The 12814-nt window shown below is 37.7% G+C and overlaps 1 protein-coding gene across 1 annotated transcript in view; it reads right to left on the reverse strand.

Moving 5' to 3' along the window:
- The window catches only part of CFAP54 (cilia and flagella associated protein 54), a 602528-nt gene that overhangs the window by 196365 nt on the left and 393349 nt on the right, over positions 1 to 12814 (reverse strand). The window contains 1 exon segment of the mRNA XM_042782173.1: positions 12406 to 12575. Coding sequence (XP_042638107.1) covers positions 12406 to 12575 — 170 coding nt within the window.

The raw sequence follows: 12814 nt of genomic DNA on the forward strand, positions 1-12814 counted from the left end.
CACCTATTCTTTACGCATTTGTACAATGCAGCTAGAAAGTTCAAATCTTACTTCTTTCCTGCATTAGCTGTGTGATCTTGGGAAATCCAATCATCAATTTCCTCACTGGTAAAACAGATGATGATTATAATAATAATCATATTTCATGAAATGGGGTTGTGGTGAGGATTAAATGAGATATTTATTCTTTCATTTGCTCAAAAATATGTATTGAACATGTACACTGGGCTAGGTACAAATCTAGTCGCTATGATAAAAACAATGAACAAGACAGACAAAACCTTCTGCTTCCATTAAAGCGACACTCTAATGAGAATGGGGAATGTTTAGCACATAGCAGCACTTTGAAGATAAATGACAATCCATCTGCCCTAGCTATTACCATTTTTAGTGTATTGAATTAGTAGAGAAGGAGCTAACCTAATTTTTTTCTAGGTTGTTAAATAGTATCCCAACATTTCAGCAATTACTGAATTTATTTTAAACTTTCAAGGTTTTATTGCACCATTAAGATGGTTTACATATTTGTAGAATATTTTCTAAGGTGTTGTTCATGATTACCTAAGCTTTGTGGCTTTCATTTAAAATAAAACAACAAAACAGCAAGAAATCAATGGCAACAACAGCAACAGAAAAACCCTCATAACACTGATTCAGCGTGTATACAGATCTGAAATTTTCTTTCTCTGTGGCTTTCTCCCCTACACCCTTCCTCCACCAGGCTACACATATTTCTAAGGCACCCTGTTCACTGAATGGCTTCAGAGGCTGACACAATACAGCTACTTGAAAACTCCAGAAGCAGGAAATGGACCCATCCAATTCTTCTAGTTCTGAAGTCTAAATTCTTATTTCAAAAGAAATGAGGCATGAGATTTGGACCTTTCCAACCCAAAAACCCACCACTGGTCTGTCAGTATGTCATACTGTGGTGTCTTGCATGTTTCTGTGAGGCTAGAGGCTATGCCACTGGCATTTCAAATACCAGCAGGGTGACCCATGGTGGACAGGTTTCAACAGATCTTCCAGACTAAGACAGCCTTAGAAGAAGGAAGAGGCCATCTACTTCTCAAAAAATTGGCCAGTGAAAACCTTATGAATAGCAATGAAACACTGTCTGACATATTACTGAAAAACTGTATTAATATTCCTGAAATATTGTCCAATATAGAATAGTGCCAGAAGACAGCTCCTCAGGTCAGAAGACACTCAAAATATGACTAGGGAAGAGATGTCTCCTCAAAGTAGAGTCAATCTTGGGAAAAAAGTATTCAGCAATGACTTATCTGATGAGGGACTTATCTCTAGAATTTATAGAAAACTCCAACACCTCAACAACAAAAAGACAATCCAATTTAAAAATGGGCAGAAGACAAGAATAGAAACATCAGCAAAGAGGATATTCAGGTAGCCAGCAAATATATGAAGAAATGCTCATGATCATTAGTCATTAGAGAGATGTAAATCAAAACAGTGAGATACTGTCTTGCCCCAGCACTTGTAGCAAAGTTCAACAACACAGACAATAACAAATGCTGGTAAGGATATGGAGAGATTGGGACTCTCATACACTGCTGGTGGGACTGTAAAATGGTACAACCATTGTGGAAACCAGTATGGCGAATCCTTAAAAAGTTGGAATTAGAAATACCATTTCACCCAGCCATTCCATTACTAGGTATATATCCTAAATAAGGTAGAGCCATGACAAGAACAGATATATACACACCCATGTTTATCACAGCACTATTTACAATAGCAAAGAGATGGAAACAACCTAGGTGTCCATCAACTGAAGAATGGATAACCAAACTATGGTATGCACACACAATGGAATATGATACAACCCTAAAGAATAATGTAGAATCTGCAAAACACCACAAAACATGAATGAACTTGGAGGACATTATGCTGAGAGAAATAAGTCAATCACAGAAGGACAAATACTGTATTAGTCTGTTATTATAAAAAGTCAAGGAAAGGTTTATATATGGAAGGAAATTTTCTTTGTTGGTTACCAGGGGTGGAAGGGGACGGGAGGGAACACTGTTAATATAAGTAGAGACAAGTATTGATCTGGGTGAAGAGAAAGGCAATGTACCAAATGTGAGTGATCAACATTGTGGCACTGAGGAAAAGGAAGACACAGAGAGGTACATGGGAGGTACAGAAAACAAAGATGAACCCTTTTGCACACACAGTACTGCATTGTCAGTGAAGCCAAACATGTATATGGGTGGATAGATGGGTGAACAGGCTAAACTATTACATATGTCTATAAAGGGGAGAGTGAGCCCAAGACCATGTATAGGGTTGGCAGACAATGTTTCAGTGTATTTCAGACAGTCTATTTGTATGTTCTGTAAGAATTCCCAGGTGTATAGTACAGCTGACAAGGGACAGGGTTGTAGTACCTTCTTGGCCACAGCCAACTACTGAGAGGGAGCAAGTAGTTGGACCTGTGGGCTCAGGATCATAGTTGCAGGGGACATCAAGCTCAATTGGTATAACATACTACAAAAAACATTCGTCCGCCTCCTACTTTGGTGAGTAGCAACTGGGATCTTAAAAGCTTTAAGCAGCCATTTAGATGCAATGATGGGTCTCTCCTCATTCAGAGCAAAGAGCAATGAGGAAAACCAAAGATTTATGGAAACAATTAGTCCAAGAGACTAGTACACCATGCAGTCTTCAGCCTATACAACTATGAAACCAGAAGAACCAAATGGTACCAGCTACCACTGTCAACTACTCAGAGAGGGATCTATGTAGGAGATCCTGGATAGAGAGGGAGAAAAATGTGGAACAAAACTCAAAATCATTTGAAAAAAAAAAAAAAGGGACCTGGTTTGCTGGTCTGATGGAGCCTGGTGGAACCTCTGAGACTATGATCCCTGGCTGCCTTTTAGGTCTGGAATTGAACCCACACCTGTGGCTTTCAGCCAAACAAAAGACAGGTGTATGAGGTGAACATTTACCCAGGGGAGATACACTTCTTGGAGAGAACAAACATGGGAGAAAGAAAGGTGGTTTATGCACAGGGAGACAGCTCAGGGACTAGGAGTGTATGGAGGGAGAGACACAGAAAAAGGTAACTTACGGGAGGAAGTGGGAGGGGAGCTGTTGCATTGTGGTAAATTGTAGTCAATGTCATAAGACAAAGTGTATGTGAACTGCTGTACGGAAAGTGAATTTGCTCTGTAAATTTTCACCCAAATCACAATAAAAAAAGAAAAAAAAGTAGAGTCAATCTTAATGACATAGATGGAGTAAAGCTATTGGGACCTCCATTTGCTGATTTGGCATAACTCAAAATGGGAAGAAACAGCTGCAAACATCCATTAATAACTGGAACATGGAATGTATGAAGTATGAATCTAGGAAAATTGGAAGGCATCCAAGATGAAATGGAATGCATAAAGATTGATATACTAGGCATTAGTGAGCTGAAATGGACTGATTTTGCCCATTTTAAATCAGACCACCATATGACCTACTAGGCTGGGAATGACATATTGAAGAGGGATGACATGGCATTCATCATCACAAAGAATGTTTCTAGAACAATCTTGAAGTACAATGCTGTCAGTGATAGGATAATATCCATAAGCCTACAAGGAAGACCAGTTAATACTATTATTATTTAAATTTACCACCTAAGCCAAACATGAGGAAATTGAATCTTTTTACCAACTTCTGCAGTCTAAAATTGACCAAACATGCAATCAAGATCTGTTGATTATTATTGATGATTGGAATGTAAAAGTTGTAAACAAAGAAGAATCACCATAATTGAAAACCCTAGCCTTGGTATTAGAAATGATGCTGAAGATCACATGATAGAATTTTGTAAGACCAATGACTTAGTCATTGTCAATACCTTTTTTCAACAACATAAACAATGTTTATACACATGGACTTTGCCAGATGGAATACATAGGAACAAGATGGGCTATACCTGTGGAAAGAGGTGATGGAGAAGTTAGCTCACTATTTTCAGCCAAAACAAGGCCAGGAGCTGAACCATCAATTCCTCATATGTAATTTCAAGTTGAAGCTGAAGACAATTAAAGTAAGTCCAGGAGAAGCAAAATATGACCTTGATTATGTTCCATCTCACTTTAGAGTCCACCTAAAGAACAGATTTGACACATTGAACACCAGTGATCGAAAACCAGATGAATTGTGTGATGACATCAAGAACATCACCCATGAAGAAAGCAAAAGGTCATTAAAAAGACAGGAAAGGAAGAAAAGACAAAAATGGATGTAGAAGAGATTCTGAAACTTGTTCTTGAGTGGAGAGTAGCTAAAGCAAATGGAAGAAATAACATGATAAAAGAGCAGAACAGAAGATTTCAAAGAGCAGCTGGAGAAGACAAAGTCAAGTATTAGAATGAAATGTGCAAAGACCTGGAGTTAGGAAACCAAAAGGGAAGAACACACTAGGCATTTCTCAAGCTGAAAGAAGTGAACAAAAAAATCAAGCCTCAAGTTGCAATATTGAAAGATTCTATGGGCAAAATATTGAATGATCCAGGAAGCATCAAAAGAAGATAGAAGCAATACACAGAGTCACTTTACCAAAAAGAATTGGTTGATGTTCATCCATTTCAGGAGGTGGCATATGATCAAGAACCAATGGTATTGAAGGAAGAAGTCAAAGCTGCACTGAAGGAATTGGCAAAAGGCTCCAGGAATGGAATACCCACTGAGATGTTTCAATAAACAGATGCCACGCTGGAGGCACTTACTCAGCTATGCCAAGAAATTTGGAAGACAGCCACCTGGCCAACTGACTGGAAGAGGTCCGTATTTGTACCTATTCCAATGGAAAGTAATCCAACAGAATGTGGAAATTATCAAACAACATCATTAATATCACATGCAAGTAAAATCTTGATGAAGATAATTCAAAAACTGTTGCAGTAGTATATTGACAGGGAACTTCCAGGAATGCAAGTTGGATTCAGAAGAGGACATGGAACAAGGGATAGCATAGCTGACATCAGATGAATCTTGGCTGAATGCAAAGAAACCAGAAAGATGTTTGCTTGTGTTTTATTGACTATGCAAAAGAATTTGACTATGTGGATCATAACAAATTACAGATAACATTGAGAAGAATGGGAATTCCAAAACACTTAATTGTGCTCATGAGGAACCTCTACATAGACCAGGAGGCTGTTGTTCAAACAGAACAAAGAGACAGCATATGGTTTAAAGTCAGGGAGGGTGTGTATCTCTAATTGAATGGAGGAACTCAGAATTCATTATTGCTTATTTTACTTATTCAATATGTATGCTGAGCAAATAATCCAAGAGGCTGGACTATATGAAGAACGCAATATCAGGATTGGAGGAAAACTCATAAACCACCTGCGATATGCAGACAATACAACCTTGCTGGCAGAAAGTGAAGATGACATGAAGCACTTACTGATAAAGATTAAAGGCTACAGTCTGCAGTATGGATAACATAAAGAAAACAAAAATCCTCACATATGGACCAATAAGCAGCATCACGATAAATGGAGAGAAGATTGAAGTTGTCAGGGATTTCATTTTACTTGGTTCCACAACCAACACCAACAAAAGCAACAGTCAAGAAATCAGATGACATATTGCACTGGGCAAATCTGCTGCAAAAGACCTCTTTAAAGTGCTGAAGAGCAAAGATGTCTCTTTGAAGACTAAGGTGCACCTAACCCAAGCCATGGTGTTTTCAATCACCTCATATGCACGTGAAAGCTAGAAAATAAACAAAGAAGACTGAAGAAGAGTTGATACTTTTGAGTTGTGGTGTTGGTGAAAAGTACTGAAAGTACCATGGACTGCCAGAACAACTAACAAATCTGTCCTGAAAAAAATGCTGCCGGAATACTCCTTGGAAGCAAGAATGGCCAGCCTTCGTCTCACTTTGGTCATGTTGTCAGAAGGGACCATTTCCTGGAGAAGGATATCATGCTTGGTAAAGTGGAGGATCAGTGAAAAAGGGGAAGGCCCTCAACAAGATGGATTGACACAGTGGCTACAACAATGGGCTCAGGTATAGCAAGGATTGTGAGGCTGGCACAGGACTAGGCAGTGTTTTGTTCTGTTGTACACAGGGTCACTGTGAGTCAGAGAAAATTCAACAACACCTAACAACAACAACCCAAAAACTTAATGAAAAAGCAGGAGAGATACTAGCATGCCCTAATCAACCTGGGACAGCTTAATTACATAATGGAAAATTTGGGGTTTCTCCATTCCATTAGAGACAGAAAGTGGAAGATTATCCATCATAAACCATCCAAAATCCCAAGGGCAAGACATTTCATCCTGAAAAAAAAATTCAAAGGCTCAGATGTTTTCTCATTTGGTAGACAATAAATTAAATATAAAGGAGAAGAGAAAGAATGCTTATTTTTAAAAAAATTAAAAATGACATTCTAAAAGAGACAGCCAGCACAAGAAGTAGAAATACAGTTTGAATAACTTTGATCCCATTTATTTCTTATTAACATTCATGACAAAAGCGGTCAGTTTGTTCTCATAAAATCCGTGCAGCTCACTCTACCTGTCACCCTAGGGAATGTGCCTTTCAATTTCCCTGACACATAATTTTATTAGAAGTATCACGAAATGTCAAGCTAACCATCATTTGGAAAAGGGACTATCCAAGACTCTCAGCAGTGCCCAAACAGAAGCTCATGGGGGGTAAAGTTCACATAAGAAAAAATTCATTCATCTTGACAGCAGGCTTCCCATAAATGACAACTCAACTCCAGAAAGCCAGTAACATCAAAGTTTTTGTAGGTTTTGTCCCAAGGGCCAGGTTTGGGTATTTAAAATAAGTGATTCTGATATATTTCACCTTATTTGCATACATCTATCTTCAAATGAAAGTTCTATTATGACAGTTTCTAGTGTGGCCATCTTGTAATTTTTAGTTTCTAATTTCCTACTTTCTTCCTTCAATCATTCATAACTTCCATACCAAAGTAGGTATAGAGATGGGGAAAGAATGAAGGTAATGAAAATAAATATTTTCCGGGGTTGATGTTGATCTCTGGGACAGTTTGCAGAAAAGAGTTTGATAACAAAATGATACATTAAAAGTTCCTTGTCCCTTCAAAGGAGCTCTGGTGGCATAGTTCCTATGACATTTGAGTGCTAACCAGAAGCCTGGTGGTTCAAACCCACCAGCCACTCCTTGAAAAGAAGGTTGGGCAATCTACTTCTGTAGTGATACCTCCTCAGCAACCCAAGGAGGGGTCGCTATAAGTTGGATCCGACTCAATGGCAGTGAATTTGGTTTTGGTTTGGTGTCCCTTCAAACTCCAATGGGAAAAATGATATATCTTTGTGCCCAGTCTCTTTTATCATTAATCAACTATCATGTTATTTTTGTAAGGGAATACTGAGTCCTTTCCTTCTCATGTCCAACAGAACAAAACACTGCCCAGTCCTGTGCCATCCTCACAATGTGTGAGCCCTTTGTAGCAGTGACTGTCAAAACATCTCATCAATAGTCTTCCTCTTTTTCACTGACCCTCTTCTTTTACCAAGCCTGATGCCCTTATCCAAGGACTAGTGTCTCCTGGTAACATGGACAAAGATATGAGATGAAGTCTCCCCATCCTCACTTCTAAGGTGTTTTATGGTTCTACTTCTTCTAAGACAGATTTGTTCATTCTTCTTCAAGTCCATGGTTTTTTCAATATTCTCCACCAACACCATAATTCAAAGGCATCAATTCTTCTTCCATCTTCCTACTTCATTGTTCAGCTATTGCATGTATATAAGATGACTGAAAATATTATGGATTGTAGCAGGCACACCTAAGACCTCAAGGTGGTATCTTTGCTTTCAATACTCTAAAGAGGTCTTCTCTTTATAGGAGATCCTGGGTAGACAGGGGGAACAACGTGGAACAAAATTCAAAATCATTAAAAAAAAAAAGTGGGGAACAGGTTTTGCTGGCCAGATGGAGCCTGGTAGAACCAATGAGACTATGGCCCCTAGCTGCCCTTCAGGTCTGGAACTGAATGCACACCTGTAGCTTCCAGCCAAGCAGTAGACAGGCATACTAGTTGAGCATTTACCTGAGTTAGAGACACTCCTTGGAGAGAAAAAGCAAGAGAGAAAGAAGGGCTGCTCAGGCACAGGGAGACAGCTCAGGGGGTAGGAGTGCATGGAGGGATGGTCACAGGGAAGTGGTACCTATCAAGAGGAAGTGGGAGAGGAGATGTTGCATTGTGCTAAATTGAGGTCAATGTCATGAGACAAAGTGTATGTGATCTGCTGTATGGAAAGGGTATTCGCTCTGTAAATTTTCACCCAAATCATAATATAAATAAATAAATAAATAAACAATAAATAAATAAATAAATAAAGAGGTCTTCTGCAGCAGATTTGCCCCATGCAATATGTCATCTATTTCTTGACTACTGGTTTCATAGGTATTGATTATGGATCCAAGTAAAATGAAATCCTTGACACCTTCAACCTTTTCTCCATTTATCGTAATGTTGCTTTTTGGTCCAGTTACGAGGATTTTTGTGATGGCTGTAGTCTTTGGTCTTCACCAGTAAGTACTAAGTATTCTTCACTTTCAGCAAGCAACGTTGTGTCATCTGCATTTCCCAGGTTGTTAATGAATCTTCCTCCAATCTTGATGCTGCATTCTTCTTCATAGAGTTAAGCTTCTCAGATTATTTGCTCAGCATACTGATTGAGTAAGTATGGTGAAAGCATACAACCCTTTCCTGATTTTGACTATCAACCAATTCTGTTTAGTACAGTAACTCTATGTATTCCTTCCATCTTCTTGTGATGCTTACTTCTTCATTCAATTTTTTCCTATAGACTCCTTCAATATTTCAACTCAAGGCTTTAGTTTTTTTCTTCAGTTCTCTCAGCTTGAGAAATGCTGAGCATGTTCTTCCCTTTTTTTTCTAACTCCAGGTCTCTGCACATTTCATTATAATACTTGACTTTTGCTTCTCATGTCACTCTTTGGAATGTTCTGTTCAGATATTTTACATAATAATTTCTTCCTTTTGTTTTAGCTACTCTACCTTCAAGAGTAAGTTTCAGAAGTTCTTCTGATACCAATTTTGGTCTTCTTTTCATTCCAATTCTTTTCATGATCTTTTGCTTTCTTCACATATGGTATCATTGATTTCATCCCACAACTCATCTGGTCTCAGTCATAAGTGTTCAATTTGTCAAATCTATTCTTAAGATGGTCTATAAATTCAGGTGAGATATACTCAAGGTCACACTTTGGCTCTCATAGAATTGTTTTAATTTACTTCAGCTTCAACTTGAACCTGTAAATGAGCGGTTGATAGAATGTTCTCCATTTGGCCCTGGCCTTGGTCTAATCGATGATATTGGGCTTCTCTATCATCTCTTTCCACGGGTATAGTTGATTTGATTTCTGTGTATTCCATGTGGCAAGGTCCATGTGTAGAGTCACCATTTATATTGTTGAAATCTTGTTCACTTGAAATCTCTTCAAATAATTATGAAAATTCTCTTACGCTACAGAAAAACATGGCAAGTAGTAGTTTCTTAAAAGGTGATTGCATTACAGACTCAAATACCTCACATTGATCAATCTTTTCTACTCTGTTGTATTAAAATCTATTGGTCTATCTTGCTTTTTGAATGAATCTGTTGACCAGGGTTTTCTAACATCATGAAGTGGTCATTTGTAAAACACTGTTTCCCTGAGTTACATAAACCCTTCAAATGGTGACAAAATGTATACTACGGGGAAAAAAAAAATCACATTTGTTAATATTACCATCAATTTCCTTAAAAAAAGAAAATCTAAGTATTAGAAAGCTATCAAGCTCATCAAGGTAAATAAAAGTTTTCCAAAATTTGAATTTCCCTTGAAAGTTCCAATTTTATTATTGGCAACAAATACTATCAGTTGTTTTCCTAGAAGTGGCATGCTATTTTGCTCATTTTCAGTAAAATGTCTGCCAGATACTCAAGTCTGAATCAGCATGGCTTGCCAGTTTATTTCTTTTTTTAAAAAATGGTATTACATGAAAAAAGCAAGTCATTTAGCTCTTGATCACACATATGCTAACCATCAGCCTGATATGCAACAGAAGTGTATTAGGCAAATTTCTCATTTAGTATTCCCACAGAATATTAAAATTACATATCCCTAAGAGATATTTATAAATTTAATTGATTCTACTATTGTATAAGGACATTCTTAAGGACCATCAACTTAAAAAATAATAATCATCACAAGTATGTGGCATGAAGAGTATGACCACTAATGGCACCTCTTTGATTCATGGTGGCATCAGTTTTACCACCATTGATTTTGCAGCATCAGTGCAAATATCGACATAATGAAGAAGGCAAATGATGCTTTAGTTTTATTATAAAGATAGTTCTGACTTCGCAGACCTGTTGAAAGGCTCTTGTGACCCCTAGAGATCTGTAGACCACAGATCACTGTTCCAAATCCTTATGAATTTTCATCACTATTTAAGAACCACAAAAACTATAAATTACCATAAACCTCTACTGTTGCTAACATACATCAGATTTAGATATGGTTAATCATGTGACTTGAATGGACTTCAAGTCAAGGCTCATAGTAATGAGATGGTTATATATTCCCCATAAAAATCAAGGGGGATTTCTACTTATTTTCCATTGGGAAACCTTCAGAGAGGCTTCTCCTGTTTAAAGATAATAACAAGGCAAAATTTAGGCCCCCTTCATATTCTGAAACCAATGAATGGAATTTAGTGCATTGGTTTCAGAACATGAAGGAGGCTTAAAAAGGGGGGGACTATATGCTTATCTTTAGGAGCTCTGGTGGTGGTGTGCCTATGGGCATTTGACTGCTAACCAGAAGGCGGGTGGTTCAAACCCATTAGCCACTCCTCAGACGGAAGACTGGGCAATCTACTTTTGTAGAGATACCTCCTCAGAAACCCAAGGATGGGTCGCTAAGAGTCAGAACTGACTCAAGGGCAGTGAGTTTGGTTTTTTGTTTTGGTATGCTTATCTTTAGTGGGAGTTAACTTCCATGGGAGTCTTACATTTCCTGGGCTGGCCATTATGAATCAGTCCTTGTTTTCCTCTGCTCCAGTCCTATAATGTCAGGACCAGTTTTAAGGTTAATTTTTCAGTTTATTCATTTCACAGGCAGTGCCTTATTAGACCCCACAACTGCTAATGGCACGGGTCTGAAGAACAAATTTTTCTTCTGTGACTCTTTTTCCATCTCTACTCTGGGCAGGCAGTTAGTTTCCTTGCTACTCCCCACCCTAAAGCCCATCTGGAATCACAAGGAAGAGAAGACTTTTGCTCAATATTAGAAAAACAGGGAAAACTGGACTAGGCTTCTTCTCTACTTGGTATAATCTACCAATTATATCAGAACATAAAAATTTCCCTCTCTACTGGGTCATTTTTATTAACATACAAAGTATTATCTTCCCCATCTCAAGAAAACTTGTCTTGATCCTACTTCTACCAAATGCTATCACCATGTTGTTCTACTCACCTTTAAAGTAAAACTCCATAAAAGAACTCTCTCTACTGACTGACTCCAATTTCTCTCCTCCCATTCTCTCATAAACCCACTCTAAACATGTTCTATTCCCCATCCCCTTCAGAAGTTTTTCCTGTCAAGAATCAATGACCTCATGTTACTAGTCAATCCAATGGTCAATTCTCTATGCTCATCATACTCAACAGATCAGCAGAACAGTTCAGCAGCACAAATGAGAAACTAACAACTTTCCATTTCTAATCAGCCACAATAAAGCTTTCTTAAATGGTTCAGCACAACAAAGTTTAGAATGTTACATTTTTAATATTTTTTATTTTGTTGTTTAAAAAATATATGTTCATAGATTGTATTGGCAAAGACTTATAAGGCCTTACAGGGCAGAGAGTTTATGATAATGGAGGAAGAACAACTCAGAAAAGGAGAGTGAGAATGGTTGCATAACTCAAAGAACGTATCAATGTCACTAAATGGTACATGCAAAAAGTGTTGAATGTTGGATGTTTTGCTGTGTGTATTCTCAACAACAACAAAATCAATAAAAGTTAAAAAAAAGATATAAGGAATCTAGGTGCTACCTTTAAAAAGAAAATAAAAACACAAAACTGTTATTTTGTACATTCTTTATATGAATTAAACATCCTAGCTGTGTGCTTTAGTAAAGCAATTGCTTTGTTGCCAGTTGTGGTTTTAGGTGTAGTAACTTATGAAAAAGTCCCTGAACAATAAAAATAAAATAAAATGCACTATAATATTCTAGAAATTTCTATACCTTAACATAAAATTTAAGTATATTTAACAAATTAGGGTAAGGAAGAAATTCTTGTCAAATGTAAACTCCTTCTGTTCATGAAGACACTCACCTGTATGCTGTCCGGTGTTTCTGCAGAGCAACTGCAGCCATCAGAAGCCTGGCCTCCGCAACAACCTCCAAGTCGCCAGCAGGACACTGAGAGAGGTCTTTGTGGCCTTCACACCCCATCTCTGATATAAGGAAGGTTAGCTTTTCTTCTGCTTCCGTTAATAAAATTGACTAAAGAAAGCACCACACAGCTATGTAAGTTCAGAAATAATGCAAAAATGTCTCATTCTCATTCAGTAAATATTTTTCATTTTGAAAAGTCACAGTGAATGAACGGCCAAAGAGGTAGTTGATACCTAATCATCAGAGAAGAAAGCTAAGTGAATAGCAAAAAAATAAAAATAAAAATAACAGAATGTAAAGGAAAGTAACAGCAAGAGTAACTTTTAGCTGCCATGGAGTCCACCCTC

The sequence above is a fragment of the Orycteropus afer genome, unplaced genomic scaffold (genome assembly GCF_000298275.1).
Source record: "Orycteropus afer afer isolate SDZICR_OR568_19922 unplaced genomic scaffold, OryAfe1.0 scaffold00253, whole genome shotgun sequence".
NCBI classification, from domain to species: Eukaryota; Metazoa; Chordata; class Mammalia; order Tubulidentata; family Orycteropodidae; genus Orycteropus; species Orycteropus afer.